We start from the raw sequence: 17,691 nt of genomic DNA, 5'->3' as shown, positions 1-17,691 counted from the left end.
TGGAAATCGGGTCTTCACTGCTTGGCTTGCTACCACACTAGACCTTCACAAGGACAAGCAGTTTAGAAAATGGATGGCTCCTCTTAGGAACATAAACCTTAATGAAGAACGTGGCATCTGCAAACACACAGTCCTCTCTCTCTACCTCAACTGCTTCTGCTTTGGAAATAGCACAATAGTGGCAAAGACAGAATATGGAAATGATCAAATTATAGCCTTCTGACTTTGAGGTCGTAAAATGTGTACTAAAGGAGAAATAACTGTTTTACGGTTCACATCTAAGTATTTCTCATTTCTTCATGATTTTCTACCTTGGAGTTAGAGGATATTAATGGGAAGGGGCACAGTCCCCCATCAAGTGGTGCAGTGGGCTTGTTCCCTGCAAAAAAAAAAAAATTAATCAACATGTCTGCATGTCACATTTACTTTCATTCCTTACTATGTCTTCTGCTGAGAGTTTCATTTTTTTCATCAATTTCATATTCAGGACTCTGCATTCTTTCCAAAATTACTATTTCCACTTCTAATCCACCTACAACACTACTGATAAAAATATTCATGCTCATTAAGACCAGCTGTCAATTTTAAAGAGTGTTTTAGGAGCACAGAGAAATAAAGTAATTTTCAGAGTTAAAACGGTATTCATTTTGGATGGAAAACCTACCAGATTTACAGCACAGTACTCAACCACTGTGCCACAGCACTTCTTCAATACAATCCAAAAACAACTAGCCACAGCAGATTCAATACTTAGTCATCTTACTTTAATCTATTTAGGTTTTGGCCATCAACATTTCAACTTTTGTTTCTGAGCCAACAATGTCATGATCTTGTGACCCTTAAGAATGTGGTAGGCAATAATGAAATGAAGCAACAAAATCAGTAGGAGCCCAGTGTGTGCACTATATTGCAAGGGTACAAACATCTGCCGAAAATTACAACAAGAACTGAGGGACAAAATCCAACAGATGTCAGAAAAAGATTCAGTGGGCTTACAGCTCCTGAAAGATGCAAGCTGTATCTGCTGTCACAGTCACCATCACTGCAAGATCTGCGCACATGTAAACTCCAGTGAAAGTACAACTGTTCACTTCAAATAATGCTGTCTAGTGTGCATATCTACACAGTGGATAGATAAATGGAATAAAATAATGTGTTTCTCTTTGAAACTACCACTGTAGTGGACATCCCTTGTAATTATTTAACTCTTAAATCCTGTTCAGCAGTAATTGTTAAATGCAGTTAGAAGTACTGAAGCAGGAGACATCCCATAAAATTATGAAATGTACATAATTCTTAACTGACAAATACTGGATTGCATGGTCTAAGCTAATAGAAATCATTAAAAACAACTGCAGACCTTGAAAATGTCACAGAAGGCTTAAGGCCTTGTATTAGAAAGTTGAGCACTCATTAAGATCTGGCCCTGCAGGTCTGATGTGCCTACATAGTGCATTAACCTAGTTCATAGGTGCCTACCAAATAAAGAACCTGTGGTATTGAAGGGTATAATCACTTGTGAAGTAGCCTCAGTATCTCAGTCTACATATAGGCAGCATACTCACAGAACGTTCACTGCACCCAGTGTGGAGGAGTACACTTACAGATTCGGTAATGCAAACTGCCCTAAGCTAAAGCACAAAGCAGCACAGGCCACAGACACATGCACTTCAGGAAGCAGAGTGAAATGTTCTTAGGAATACAGCATGAACAAGAATGCACACAGAGTACGGGATAATACTCTGTGCTAACAATTATGTTTCACACTATGTTTTGCATAAACTACAGCAATCCATTTTCTTAAAGCAGAGAACTGCCCTTGTATGTTCTACATGAACACTTTAGAACCCTGTGGCATACAGTATTTTAGGTCTAGTACAGGATGCTCCTTTTAGCTCTGCCTAATGCATACTTTCTCAAAGTTTATATGTGACAACAGTTGGTATCAGAATGTTGTACTTCATATTTTAAGTGCAAACTTGCCTTACCAGTGTGTGTGTGTGTGTATATTTATGTGTGTGTGTATATATATATATATATATATATATATATATATATATGTATATATGTGTGTATATATGAACCATGTAACTACTTTTGTGCCCACTATAACCAAGAATTATTTGCATATCTCTAAAGCATATACTTGTCTCAGCAGTCTACAAGTCAAAAATACAGCTGTTATAGCCAGCTTCATGGTGCGGAGGGCAAAGCCCTGACTGTGACCTACATGACCCAGCATTGCTAAGAGACCTGGGTGGGGATGGGACCTTGTCCATCCAGAAAGAAGGGAAAGCAGTTCAGTCTACTGTGAGAATGACACCCTGCAGAAGCTGGTTGTCCTAGTGAGTGCACTGTAAAGGCTGGGAATGAGTGCCCATACGTCCTACATATTAATAAGGGCATTCTTCCTAAGGCATGCACCTGCCACTGAGCCACAAGCAGGGAAATGCTGCAATTGTGGTGTGTATACTGCCCTCAGTAGTCCATATACAAGAGACACAGTGCTTATTTTGTTCAAACTCTAGGACTACACTTAAATATGTAGAATGTACAGCTCTTCATTTATGCATATGGGCAGAATAAAGTTACTCTGTCCATCTACAAGGACTGCCCATAGAGAATGTCAACTACCCTTACTAGCATGGATGTGAGCTGAACAGCTGTGACTAAGCAAAGAAGAAAGTACTGTCCTTATAGTTTACAGTTCCAGACTGAATACCGATTCTGTCAGTCTACCTACAAGATACAAAGCACAGCTATAAATATGCTGAAAGCAGAATAATATTTCACAGACCCCAAATGTAGACACCAGTTGCCTACATATGAAATGTCTTATCCAGGCCAGATAAGCATACATACAGTGGTTGTCTACATGTAAGGCACTACTGCACTATAGCCTAGAAAAGAGAGCTTTCCTAAAGGCCTGGAAAGCACACATTTGCCAGTAATCTGTGCATCATACATACACATTAATTGGCCTGTGCATGAGTAATAACTAGTCATAAGCAGACATGCCCCCCACTATTCCACATCTGAATAGCACTAAACTATGCACCCTGGAAATGCAGACAACTGTAATATCCCTCAGATATGAGGTCTCAAACTGTTATTGACCAGCAATGACTACATCTTTAGAAAAAAAATCATGTATGGCCATGTAGCCTACAATTCATATTTTTTTTTTGTTCGCAGTGTCAAATATGGTACATTCTAGGAGTTAGTTATTTAGAAGAAATCTCTGCAGTGTGTCCAGAGGTGATATTTACTGCATATGCCTAATGATATAGCAGTAATTTTAGACAAGTGTGCCACGTATTTTTTTTTCACTGCAAATTCCACCGTGTTGGGAGTTGAGCAAAAGTGAAACAAAGAAGGCTTCATCAAATTGTTGGGTTTGGTGTGGATAGCAAGGGCACATGGTCTCGTCTTCGACGCAGAAGTGAAGGGCGACGATAAAGCTCTCCATCCTTAATGGATTCTGGTAAGGCCTTGCGTTTGCTCTCTGGCAGAAGCATGATGCTAAGGATGCAAAGGATGGCAAAGGATGCATACACCACATGGTGCAGGAAGTAGCCATGTTCATTGTGGAGATCCATGATAGGGGAACTCAGCTTTCCTAGTGAAGCCAGTGCCAAGATAATCCCCAAGCCTTCACCTCTGTATGAGACAGAAACAAAAGAAAAGAAAAACTCCATAAACAAAAGTAAAACATGCTACATAGCAGTATATTCATACAATGTTAAATAAGGTTTTTATTAAAACCACTGGTGTTATGACAGAAATCAAGCTACTCAGATAATTTTCATCACATTTTAGTTTAAAACTGAAAAATTAATCAGTTAATTTCCTCTTGATAAACAGAGGAGTATATTAATCCCTGACAGAAATAATTTAAGCCAGAGAACTGGCTTAGTTCTCACAACAAACACATATATTGTGAGTAGGTAATGCATACATTGCATGCTAGAGAGAGGGAGAAAGTACAGTTGTGTGAGAACTTATTACAACAGTAGATGTCCTACTAACAACTGCTGCAGTATTCTTAAGATATGGGTCTTCATCTGCTGATGTCCGGCTGGGTTATCAAAGCTTTACCTTCCTGAGGGCATACATCCAATGTGTGACTTCAGCTAGCATGCATCTGGGTAAATAGGTGGATGTACACATGAACACCTCAGACAATCGAGACACCAGTGCCCTGAAGACTACTGACAGGAAAATGTTCATTTAGGAGGAATGTAGCTTAAACAGGTAAATAAATTTCCCTGAAAGCAGTCTATTAGGTGATAGCTTATAACAGAGGGAAAGAGAACTATAGGAGCACAATAAGAGAACATGGGAAGGAAGACTGCAACAGTGATCAGTAGAACTTCTACTGTTATGGTAAGTTCTTAAACAACTGCACTATGTCCTAAGTGAAATCAGTGCTGCAGTATTCTTAACATTTGGGTGATTCCCGCAGCTGAAGAAGAAGAGGGAGGCTGGCCAAAGGGAAGATGAGTTGTCCAAAAGGCTGGACAGGAAAGACCTAGCATAAGGCTGCCCTGGATCTTGAAAAGGTATCACTTTTGCAAAGCTTGATGAAGGTGTGCACAGAAGACAAGCAGGCCACTTCCAAGATGGATCCGGCACATGACAGCATAATTGATTCAACCTTCTTGTAAACATTAATGCCTTACTTAAAAATATAAAGGATAAAGGTATAAATTATAATTCTAAGTTTTTAATATTAAAAGTGGCACCTAACTCGGTGCAAGGTGGTAATGTTATACTGTTAAACACAGCACAGAGACCGAGGAACTTTACTGGAAACTTCGCCTAGGAGCACATTTACCACCAGGCTTACATGGTTAATGGAATGTTAATGTTAATGAAATGTTTGTGGAACTTCAAAAGAAGATTTAACTGATTACATTGTCATGTGACATAAATTGCTGCATAGTTACTTATCCAATTATTATGCCTGATGAAGCCTTATTAGATGAAAGTTTTTTTTTTTTTTAACTTGCATGTGGATTTTAGTTTGTAATAACCTGTAGGTTTTACTTTGGTGTGTGGATTTTAATTTGTGACATTTTACTGTGGACAAATTAAACAGGTTTGAGAGTGGATCATGTTTCCAGTGAGTTTTTATCTTTTTATTTACTCTTGTGAAGTTCGCTGGATTTGCTTATATTACTGGCAGTTACTTTTACTGTACTGGCTTTCTGAAGAAGCCAAAAGGTCTACTTGTGGTATTCCCAACTGATGTCTTATTGTTTTGAAGACTAATTTGTTCAGGGTCCATTCATGAGGGTCCTCCAAAGACCTGTTTAAGGAGTCCACCAGTACATTCTCCTATGAGGGAATGTATGCATCTATCAGAGTCATGCACATTTGTGTGGTTAGGTGTCATGCCTCCTGTGCTAGTCTGCACAGCTGGTAAGACCTTGTACCCCCCACCCATTTGTCTGGATACAACTGTGGTGTTGTTCATGTACACCAGTAGACAACCTAAGTTTCTACAGATGGGTGAATATCTGCAGTGCTTGCAGAAGGACTCTCATTTCCTTAACACTGGCATGTTTCATGATGGGGGAAGGACATTTTCCCTGCACTCTGTGGGGTCCTAAGCTCCCCATCCTCTATTTGAGGGTGAAGAACTTAGCTGGGTGGGGCTGTGTGTGAAAAGAAGGCCCGGGTTAAGCATAACCTGTTTTTTTTCCACCACAGCAGCTCCTTTCTGAGGCAAGGTAATAGAGGAATCAAGGTCTCCAGAGGACGGGCAGTGTTGAGACCAGTCTGATTTAATGTACCAATGAGTTTTCCACATATGCAGTCTCACCAGAAGCAGCACTGGAATTGCAGATGGCATGAAATCCAAGGCCTTGATTATCTCCCCTGCTGTGCAGTGAGACACTTAGTAGAGGTTTTCTGAAAAAAGTGTAAACACAGAAATATTTCTTGAGGAAGGAAGGCATGCATTCTGTGTGTGTCTAGCCTGCAATTCAGAAAGACCAGCTCCTGAGCGGGTGCGAGATGGGATTTTTTTGAAGTTGATTGTGAACTTTAGGATGGATAGGAGATGTACTGTGAAGTGTACGTGCTTAAGAAGACAGTCTATGGAGAAAACTTGAATCAGCAGGTCATCCAGATAATGGGAAATGTGACTTCTCTGTGTGTGACAGAAGATTCACCTTCAAAAGAGCTAGCAAGTATGACTGGTGCACGGCATGCCCAAACTCAAACAAAAAAGACCGAAACAGGTCTGAAAGAGGGGAAAGGAATAAACATTGTTTGCCTGAGTGCTGGCTTTTTCTTTTTTGTTTATGACAGAAGACTACCATTGGAGCTAAGCATTTGGTAAAACCTCTTGGTGCCCCAGAAAGAGCAAAGGGCAAAGCAGAAAACCGAAAATGTAATGAGCCAGAGGAAAATCTGAGGAATTTCCTGCAAGAATGGTTATGTGAAGAGAGAGCATTTTGAAAGTAGTTACATTTAAAAAGGTGTTTAAAAGCGAAAGGGAGAGATCAAAAATGGGTCTCCATTGTCCTTCCTTCCTTGGCAAGAGAAAGATTCTGGAGTTGAACCCTTTTCCTATGAAGAACACAACACTCTTTCTGTGGTGCCTTGTTCTAGTAAGTCAGGAATGACAGGGTTGAGAAAGGGAACTGGTTTGTGGAGGGGGAGGCAGACCCACTGGATAGGGGCTGTGTTCTCATGACATGGCATAGCCTTCTTTGATGACAGTCAAAACTCATTTGTCTGTAGCTGCCATTTCCCAGAAAGGAACGGACACAGAAAGTCTTTTTGAAAGGGGTGTGGAGAGTATGATGGGGGAAAGGTGTTGTTGGGAAGGTAGTTACAGGTTTTTGCCTCCAAAGTGAGGCCTTCCCAAAGGAGAATGTCTATGTGGTTTGTCTGAGAATTTCTTTCTTAGTGTTTTTCTTTGTTTGAGACTGAAGTGAAGGTCCCTCTTAATAATGGAAGTGGACGTGGTTAGGTAGTTCCTGTTGTATCTAGGAACTGCAGAAAACAACATCTGCCTACAGTCCTTCACAGTCTTACCTTTCTTTTGTAGAGCACTGAAGAGTTTTGCAGCTTTCTGGGCCAAAATGGAGGTCTTTGGCTAAGGGTGAATCTAGGATTTTAGATTTGAAGTCCTCAGGGATGAGTTTGCTGAACAACAATGCATAATGTCAGATGACAACCTGTGGCTGCAGCCCTGGAAGAGGCACCCACAGCATCGTAACTGCACTTAATGCTGTGCCTAGCAATTTGAGTAGCTTGAGACAGTAATATCTGCACTTGCTGCTTTGAATATACAGATTGTGGGTCAGATATGACTTTATTCAGAGACTGCAGGACTTACAGCAGATATGTCATCATCTGCATCTGGTAGTTGACAGCTCTGAATGCAAAGGTGGAAGAGGTGTAGACCTTCTTTCCCCACCTATCCATAGCCCTACTATCTTTGTCTGTTGGAAGGGCATTAGTACTGGCGAGAAGTTTAGAAAGCTTATCTAAGGACAGGGAAACAGCAACAGGGTCAGTCACAGGGTTCTTATAGAGGTACTTTAGTTCATTAGGCACCTTGTAGAATCTGTCTGGTCTTTTAGATGCCGGTGGTTTGGAATCAGGAGCTGAAGATGTAGACTGAAAGGTGTCCTGATATGCATCTAATAGTGGAGAGAGAGTTGGAGTGCCCATTTCCAAGAGAATATAGTATCATGGAAATGGGCAAGAGACTATAGTATCTCTTTTGAACATCCGAGATTTGCTTTGCTTACCATTGAATAGCTTCCCCAAAGGAGGCCTCCTCAGTAGAGAAGTCAGAAGAGAGGGACTCCTCCAACAGAGAAAAGTTGTTCAGGATAATGTGTCTGAGCAGAATAATCCAAGGAATGATCAGAATCCAGATACTGTTTCTCCTCACAGGAAATGGAATCTCAAGTGTGTCTTTGTGGTGTGGCCTTTGCACCTGGGATACAAAAGGAGGTTTCAAGGCCATGACTGCTATAAATGAGCCCTGGGCGAAGTCCATCCATTCTTTTTCCTTGGAAACTGTAGGACAGATCACACATGCCTGATTTTCTGTTTTCTTTTTAGGTGCGAGGTCTGCCTGAACAAACCTGAGAGGTTCAAAACCTTGGCGAACTTCAGTTATAGTGCCTGCAACCTCTTCCCTGACTAGGATCTGTGGAAATCCATGAGGACCCTCTGATACAATGAGATGTGTTCATCTGAGGCATCCACCACCTGCAAGGCCTCAGGAGCCATACCTGCCTCTGAGATGGTCTCAGTAGCAGGCAACTGAGGAGGTATCTTGATAGCCCGCAGGTTCTGCAACCTCTGACTCAGAGATGCAAGGCTATGAGTTGTCTCGAGGGACTGGAGTTTCTTCTTTGGTGGAAGGGAGATGGCACATGTTGGGGATTCTACCATTTTGTCTTGGGTCAGGTGTTTTAAACGTTGAGTTTTGAGGAACGTGTTAAGGGAGGAAAGCCTTGACCTAAGGGTTTTAAGAAGAAACGACTGGCAGATAAAACAAGATTTGGAGTCGTGTTCCGGGCCTAAATAAAAAAGGCACTTAGTGGGCAAGTCCTTGTATGGGATCTGACTACTGCACTCACACTTACTCCTTCTAGCCGACATCTAACAAAAATGATTTACACAATCAAAAATCTCTAAAAGGAAAGTTCTCCACTGGGGCACTTTGACCTGATGAAGATCAGTCCAACAGATGTACAACCTGTGTTCAGGCTGGCGGTGAAATAGTTTGAGGTACTTGTGTATACACCCATCTATATATCCCAACACATATGAGCTAAGGTTATGTGTCAGATGCGAGACCTTGGAAAGGTAAGACATTGGTGCTTGACATCAGCGTGAGAAAACTGATATGTTAAGAATATGGCAGCAGTGATTTCAGTGAGGACATCTGTGGAAACCAAAACGCCCAATACTGTAAATTACAATTTTATGTATTTATGTTATAAATGTAGAAATACGTGTGTGGGCTAGTAGCTACTTGTTTAATGTTTACTTTCACAAAAATGTCTTTCTGCAACTGTTCAGTTTTCCCAACCTCCAAAAGGGCTAGTAGCCTTCTGTTTAAATGTTAACTCACTAAAAGCTTATTACATAATGTATTACATTTCTGTAAATGTTTTAATTGTTCTGTACAAATCTGTGTTGTTCTTGTGTAACGTAATATGTAACATTTCTTTGTTATAACATGTAATATAACACATCTGTTATCCATGTAATATGTAACACATCTTTGTTGTTCTTTTGTAACATGTAATAAGTCTTAAATGAGTTTCAGGAGAAGACAAAACTGATTCCAGGATTGTTGGAACTGTATGGCAAGTATAATTGCCTTTCCCATTGCAGAAAAAAGAAATAATCAATGAATTTCTCCCTCTCCTTGTAAAAAAACTAATCAAAGAAGTGGCTGAAAATTGCAACTTACACACACACACAAAACTAATAGTGAAGATTGTAATTCTGCAAAGGAGAGAAAGTACAGTTGTGTAAGTTGCTTTTAGCCCTAACAGTAGGTGTTCATATTCCTCATTGTTGCTGTAGGCCATTTGGCAATATGGGTTATTTATCTGCCCATGATACAACTGGACAGCTTTGCTCCCCCTACACCTTCACTCTGACTGCTGACTGGCTAGCCCCGTGAGGAAAATCTGTGGTCAGAGTGAAGATTTCTTCATTTATTTTTTGTCTATATAAAGAGAGAATGAGAGACAGAGAGAAAAAGAGAGTCTTGAAACAATATAAATAAATACATAATAATACAAAAATATATAAAGTAGAAACACACACAACTGTTGTGTATCCCAATGGAGGGTGGGTGAGGCTACTGCAGCAGTGAAGAATTTGAATATTGATATAGGTAAGTGCAACTTGCACAACTCTACTATATTCATCATTCCTACTGCTGCAGTAGCCTTTAAAGCAATATGGTTTGATTAAAGTCTATCCAATCTGGGAGAAGGAAGGATCCAGGAGCTCCTGGAGAAGAGTCTAGCAAAGCTCACCCTGGACCTTAAAAGTGAATCCAGTTTGTAATGTTTTGTCAAGGTGTGTACAGAGGATCATATAGCTGTCTCTAGAGTCCACAACTTTCCAGTATGCCATTCAGGAAGACAAAGTTCTAGTAGAATGTACCTTAATACTGCCTGGAACAGATTTGCTATGGTGGGAATAACAAAAACAGTAGCTAAGGACAACCACAAGGAAATAGTCTGTTTAGACATGTGGCTATCCCTTTTTTCACCATTGTTAAGAAATAAATAGCTTTTCCAAAGGACTTGGTTCTCTCAGGAAAGCCTGAGCTGCCTATATATGTCCAGAGCATGCAGAATCCTTTCTCCCTGTTTTTTAGGTTGTGGGCAGAAAACAGGGAGACTGATAGCTTGACTCAAAGTCAACTCTAAACCACTTTGGGTACAAAAGAGAGGTTTATTCTTAATGTGATCTTGTCTCTGCGGAATATGAGGTAAGGGTCAAGTCATGTGTGGGTACATAACTTACATCTATTGCCTTTGTTTTAGCTTCATTAATTTTGTATCCTGAAAAGATTTGAAACTTACTCAAAATGTTCCACAACACTGAAATGTCGTTTTCTGGTACTATCAGGTATAAAATAATTTCATCTGCAAATAGAGCCAGCTTTTCTTGACTACCATACCAGTTACATCTTTGAATTTCTGAGTCTCATATTTTACTTGCCAATGGTTCTAAATATAGTGCAAATAACAGAGTAAAGATGACACTCCTGCCTGGTTCCTCTGCTCAAACAGAAATTACCTGAGAGAAACCCACCCACTTTAATTTTGCCTCCGATCCCTTATATATTCTCCTAATAAACCTTATAATGTTATCAGGGAATGAAAATGCTTCCATTGCCCTGCTCATAAAGTCCCAGCTTACTCTGTCAAATGCTTTCTCTACATCAAGACCAAACAACAATGGTATTTTCTTACATTCATCTTACCTCTGGATAAGTAATGTTCTGTTACTGTTGTTAAATGTTTGCCTCAGCTCCACAAAACCACACTGACCCATTATCTATCAATTTTGGCATCACATTTGCCATTCTTTTAGCCATTACAAACACTTTATAATCATGGGCCTGTATGACATGGGCCTGTATGACGCTGGATCTGATGGGCCTTTAGCCTCTTTAGGTATTACAGCCACCACCACTTTCTTCCAGGATGTTGGTGCTTCACCTCTTCTTCAAATACTGTTAAACAAAACCTTCCAGACCTTAATCAGTTTTTTCCCTCCTAGCTTCCAAACTTCTACCAGCTATTCCTGGGGATTTTCCTGTGGATTAGTTATACATCACCATTTTTATCTTCTCTCTCCTATCCTATTAGTAATTGAACCTCCTCTACCTCCAACCTTGGCATATTTAATTCTTCCATAAACATTTCCATTTGTGCCTTTTCTTTACCTCCATATTTCTCTGCTTTATACAGACTTTCATAAAATTTTCAAAATATTTATAGTACCTCAACAGGATCTCATTATCTTCCTTGTTATAGGCTCACTAAGCTTGGTAACAACCCTTTCTACTTTTTGTTCTCCGAGTCATCGCACTAAAAATTTCTGTGTTCTGGCATTATCAGCAAAAAATAGTCACTTAGCAGTCTTTCTAAACTTGTGCATATTATCAAGGTAATCCTTTGTTTTCTGTTTAGCATTCTGCAATTGCTCCTCTTCTTGTTCTGTGAGATTCCCCCTATTCTGTAATACTTACCATTTGTCAGTCCTTCAGAACAATTCTGGTTATTTCTTAACAATATGTGTCTCTTTTACTTCCACCCTAATTTTAAACTCCACTTTAATTTTATCCCACTTCCTAGCCATATTTTCAGAAGAAATGTCTATCTTCTCTAATAACTTCAGAATTATTTACACTACCCATTCCTTAAATTCCTCTCTTCTTAACAGATTGGTGGGAAAGCGCCAGTGTCTCACTTTTATTTCATTATTCTGCATTATTTATTTATTATTGGGGAATGATCTGAAATAGTTATTGGCTGTGTACCAAAACTTTCAATTAAATACACATGTTCCTGTGAAATGTAAGTTCTGTCTAACCTATCCCAGTTTTGGTATCTTGTGGAGTAATATGTACAGTCACTTTAAACTCCTACTAATGAAATAACACCTTCCATGTCAAATACTTTCATACATTTCTTCAAAAATCTACCCTCCTTTGTTCTGTTTTCTCTTCTGGACTCCCCAGACACTTCTTCATTGCTGCAAATCACATTCCAGTCCCCACTTATAAGCAATATTCCCTACTGAAAATGGATTATTTCTCCCAGAATTTTCTTAAGCTCCATTATAGCAGTTTTAGGTGGAATATAAATACATGCCAGTGTAATCCTCCTTTCTTGTCAGTATTCCCCAAGTACTATAATTCTTTTTATCCTCCCCTATCACTACTGAAGCTCCCCTTGCAATTAATGTATGTACTCCTCTTTTCCTTTGTCCCAGGTGTTCCACTGAATAACTGTCCTGAAAACCTCTCTTTGTCAAATTCACACGTTCATTTCCTTCCAAATGCATCTCCTGTAGCACAACTATTTGCACGCTACATTTTTAATATGGTTCACTACTCTTTCTTTTCTGTATATATATCTGTGAGTCCATTAATATTTAACAATAATATAGAAAGTGTCATTATATTAAAAAGTTATTCCTACCTTTTATTTGTGATAGATTTTTAAGTATCTAGTTACAGCTTTTGTGTTATATGCACACTAATGTTTGGCAGGTTGTTCTTTTATCCATTTGAGCCTGTCACATATTACAAAATTTCTGTTTTATTGAAATCCCTCAAAAAATACATCCCTAATACACCCTAAAACATATTAACGTAATATGAACACACAAAACTATGTACATTTTCAAATATTGAAGTTTTATCTTTCTAATAGGAACAATTGTGCCAAACTGACAGCCCCACTCACAAACTTGGGTTAAGCTAAAAGGAAGGATGTCCATGCTAGAGATGCATGGTAAAGCTTGTGCTTATATTAAGTGCTATATGTTTTTTATCTTATCTTTACTGCTCTCCCAGAATGGGAAAACACTTGAATGCTTTCAAAAAACATTATCTCCTAGCCATTGAAATAAAGATGTATTCTGTTTCATTGCTCTTTATCAGATTGTCTCCACGGAGACATGAAACCAGATACAGAGCTGCTTCTACAAGCATTTATTGAATTACTTGCAAGAGGAAAGCTTTATTACATTCAATGTTCTTTATTTATCTGCTTCCTCCTAAACTTGTTACAAGATCATGTCAAGGGCCTCAATTCCAGTAATTTCCCTATGCAAAAATGAAAAAAGAACATCGATTTTTCTTGTATCATAATCTTGATCAGACTTTTCTGCATTGCAATGCCTACATTTCTTAAAACTGAAAGAAAAGGAAAAAAAAAAAAACGGGCACCTGTTTAATATTCCCATAACACTTGAAAATAACTGAGAAAACAAATTTATAGCATGCAGATTATCTCATGCACTACAATGATATTACTGTTAAAAACAAAATTTAGTTTTACTTCCAGTTAACTCTTTCCTTCCTCTTTCTCTCTCCTAAGTGTTCCTCCAAACGCTAATGACATGAAGTAGGGCATATGCTTTAGAGTCCCCTACAAGTTTAACAAAGTCAGAAAAAAGTCCAATATTTCTGGTGTTCTTGTTCCGTCAAGTTTCACAAATATAATTAATGCTTTGTAATCCCCATTTATTTGTGAATTACGGAGTTGTTGGTTTTATTCCTGTTCATCTTCATCTACCAAATCCAGTCCCTACTTCCTTTCCAACGTACTCTCGATTCCTCTAGTCAACTCTTGTGCTTTTTTTCTGTCTCTCAAGTTTTTTCCACTGAAATACTGGAGAAGGCTTCACTGGCACAGTTTCTCTGTGGTCTTTATTACCAGAAGAACAAGAAGCAGAATCTCATTCTGTTTCATAGCTAACTTTTTGTTGGACAAACTTTTGTATTTCCTCCTTAGCATGTTCTGCACCAAAAAATGATTTTGTTCCTTTAGGAAAGAATATTGTGAAAGTAGCTGGGTGCTGCATACAGACATTTTGAATATCATGTCTGCTGCTAGACATTCCTTGATTAGTGGAATAAATTTATTCCTCTTCTGCCTGGTGTACAATGAGTAATAAATTTCCACAAACACTCTGTCTCCCACTTTTAATAATTTGTCCTTCTGCCACATTTAAGTCAAAATCAACTCCTTTTGCTGGTAGGACTGCATCTTAACTATTAAGGATCTAGGTTGCTTTATCATTCCCAGGTTTGGGAGCATACACACAATGTGCCCTCTCAATTAACAACTCCTGATGTGGAATACCAGTCCACTTGCTAATTTGTGCTTTCATAAAATTAACACAGTCTGTTCCTTCCAGCTTCTCTGGTACAGCAGAAAATGTCAAGTTTCCCCCAAGTGTTCTGTCCTCTAATTCCATTATTTTTTGAAACATCTCTTTTTGAGTAGTCTCATATTCAGCCAGCTTTTCTTCATTTCGACCTCTGATTTTTGCAATTTTATCACAGTCCGAATATCTGTTTAAAACTTCTTCCATTTTATCCAGCCTTTTATTTGTGTTTATGTACTCCATCAGTGTTTTGTTTTTTTACTTCAGCTATGAATACATTTGACTTGTTTTTTTCCCCTCTAGGTTACTGGAAATCATGTCTTGCACCAAAGCTGGAGCTTGTACTGCTTTTTGCTGAAGAGCTTCATAATTCTTCCCAGTCAGTGTTTTTCCTCACTTTTTGCGATTGAGTTTCTTTCATTTTCTCTGAATTTCTTTTTTGCTGGCATCGAGGAAGTGCACTTACTAGCCAAATACTGAAATTGAACCAAAATTATGATTTTACTGGCTCTCTCTTCTGAGTTTCTGTTTCCACTTTGCAAGAGCTGAAATTAAGCTGTTACTCAATGTGCAGACATCTTGGAAGTTTTTGGTTGAGTTCCTTTGACAGTAAGATATGACATGGACTATCAGTGAAGAAAGCATAGCATCTCTGGCTATTATTAGAATTGGAGAATCCATGCAATTAGCTTTAGGATCTTGAAGTCCAGTAAAGGTAACCTGGATGGGTGTATGATGAGATCTGTTAATGAGTCCAGAACCCATGGTGGGTGAACAAGCTGAGGTTAAGTAAAGGGTAACCATACCTGCCAAGGTCAGACGGGAGCAGTGAGGATTACCCTGGTCTTGCACTCCATAGCTTTCTGAAGAAACTTGGTGACAAAAGAAACAGGTGGAAAATCATAAAAGAGACCAGAGTGCCAAGGATGGACTACAGCATCTCTCAGTGACTGTCCCTGACAAGAGTTGAGGACACAGTAACTTCTGCATTTGTTGTTTAGGTATGTAGCATAAAGGTTGCAGCATGGTTGGCCTCAGCGGATGAAAATCTCTTTTGCCACAGTTTTGTTGAGTGACCACTCAAAAGGCAGTAGTGTAGTTATGCTCAGTTTGTCTGCTAGGATGTTGGAAGTCCCAAGTATGTGCACTGCCAGATTCTCATGGCTTCTCAGTAAAGAGGGTATGATCAGGTTCCACCTTGTTTGCTGATGTACCAAACTACCAACATATTGTCTGAGCATATGGCAATCAGATCCTTGGGTAGAGGGTCCTGTAGTGCCTACTGTGATGTTGTGAGGTATTGCCAGCTAGGGCAGGAGAAGTAGGAAAGTGGATATGTGCAACATATGCCAGCATAGCTAGCTGGAGTTTTGTAAAGAATTATATGTCATTTGTATATCAAACATTTGTACAGATGCTTGTGTTGAAAAATGTATTTGTAAAGCTGCTTATGTTAAAAATGTACCAACAGTGGGTCCTGCTGGACAGAAAAGAAATACACCTGAATGTCGGACTGCATTGTAACAGTTGAAATGAATATATTGCAACAGAGGATACTGGAAGAGAAGAGGTTAATTTCAGTCCAGCTAACTTTGGAAAATAGTCTGAAATTAAATTACCTGGTTTAGGCCATAAAGGTTATATCTTACAATTCTGTCTGCAGCCAGACACAAAATGTCTGTGAAAACCAAGACTAGCAATCCTAATGTATTGTCATTAGGGGTGAACTAATTGCTACCCTGGAAGGGTGGACGTTTTGAAATGTTTTTATAGCTTCCAGATGCTACAACACATCTTAGCAAAGCTCTGTGTGCATGGTAACACATATGTGAGAGATTCTGGTTCAGTTTCTAGTAAAGGGGGGTAGTGGGGGAACCGGAAGTTAGATGACCAGATGTATGTGATGTCATTCTGTAATACAGTACTGAAATGATGTTTTAATACTAGATGAGACAGAAGTCTCAATGCAGTCTGTTTTGGAAACCTGACAAAGGAAGACACTCACCCCCCTTCATCTTCCCTTGTTTAAGTAACCAGGGAACAGTAATTTTAGATCATTCAGGAAAATATCTTAAGATTAGTTAAGCACTGTTTTTCTGTATCTCGGTGAATCTGTCTACCTGTGTTATTTTTAACATTTCCTGTGATTGAATCTCTGGTATTTATTGTAAACAGATATCCGGTATTTTCATGTTCTTTTAATTATTATTTAACATATTTAAAATTTTCATTGTAGCTAGTGTTTTAGAGAATATTTTAACCTTTGAATAGTACTTCTATTTATTTAGTGACATTATGTCCATCATGAAGGCCTTGCTGCATTGGTCAAACCCTACCATGTATTAGTATTAATTTTACTTAGTATAATTGGGTACCTCTGTAAGAGCCTTACGGCCGTTGGCTGGTGCCAGTGTAACTACCTTATAGTCTGGGCAATGGGTAGCAGAGTAAGTAAATCTGTACCAGCCTTTCCCAGGTGTGTCAGTGCGTGTGTGTGTGAGACAAATCTCAAAGTTTGTGCGTGTCAGCTGCTTGGAGTAGGGGCACAGAGCACTGGTTTCACAGAGAGGGTGGTGGAGGACTTGGCTTGGAACATTTGGTTGAGGACTCAACTCTACAGCTGTGTTAGTGGGGAGTCTTACTGGGGGCCTGGAGAGAGAGGGAAACCCAGCCCCCTGAGTGTGTTCCCTGGATGCTCTTAAGGGAAATTGTGCAGAGAGCTGCATTTGGAAATATTGAGTGTATCCATCATGTTCCAAGTGAACGTTCCTCTTCAGTGTCAGTGGTGAGTATCCAGGCTCCTTGACTACAGGCCCAGAGGAGGGACATCACATCTACAACATGAGGAGGGCCACTCAACTCTTAAGATGTGGATGTGAAGCTTGGACTCTTTCCTATACCATGTCCCTTGTACTGTTCTCCCTTCAAAATGCTCCTCCCGCCCAAGAAGGGAGCTGTCCATAATTACTGTAGATCTGGGTATTAGAAGATGGAAGAGTCTGCCTTGAGTTAATAATCCTAACGAAATCCGCAATGAAGTGTGGTCCATGTAGTCCTGTGTGATTCATACTCTGTAGTGAAGGGGCTTAAGTTTGAGACCACTGTACAGCTAGCATTCATTGTAGAACTCTCATGTGATACCTGGCTAAAGGAACCATGACTATGAAGGAAGCCATCAGATCCAAGAGACATAATACTAGTTAAGCTTGATTTAACAGTTGGAGTGCTAGGAATCCGATTGATTTGACTTGTGGTGACTGAGTTTCTCTGTCTGAT

General features: G+C 39.4%; 1 protein-coding gene across 6 annotated transcripts in view; it reads right to left on the bottom strand.

The window, feature by feature from the left end:
• Window positions 1-742: 742 nt before the first annotated feature.
• Window positions 743-17,691, bottom strand: part of LOC122790739 (solute carrier family 22 member 17-like) — a 766,774-nt gene continuing 749,825 nt past the window's right edge. For all 6 annotated transcript variants that reach the window (XM_044058330.1, XM_044058329.1, XM_044058331.1 and 3 more), the window contains one exon: window positions 743-3,660. In XM_044058330.1, the coding sequence (XP_043914265.1) occupies window positions 3,384-3,660 (277 nt within the window). In that variant the 3' untranslated portion in view covers window positions 743-3,383. The remainder of the gene's footprint in view (window positions 3,661-17,691) is intronic.

The sequence above is a fragment of the Protopterus annectens genome, chromosome 16.part0, assembly GCF_019279795.1.
Source record: "Protopterus annectens isolate FY-2018-M chromosome 16.part0, PAN1.0, whole genome shotgun sequence".
Taxonomy (NCBI): Eukaryota; Metazoa; Chordata; order Ceratodontiformes; family Protopteridae; genus Protopterus; species Protopterus annectens.
Note: the sequence above shows the minus strand (reverse complement) of the source record. Positions and strands in the feature narration are given on the sequence as shown.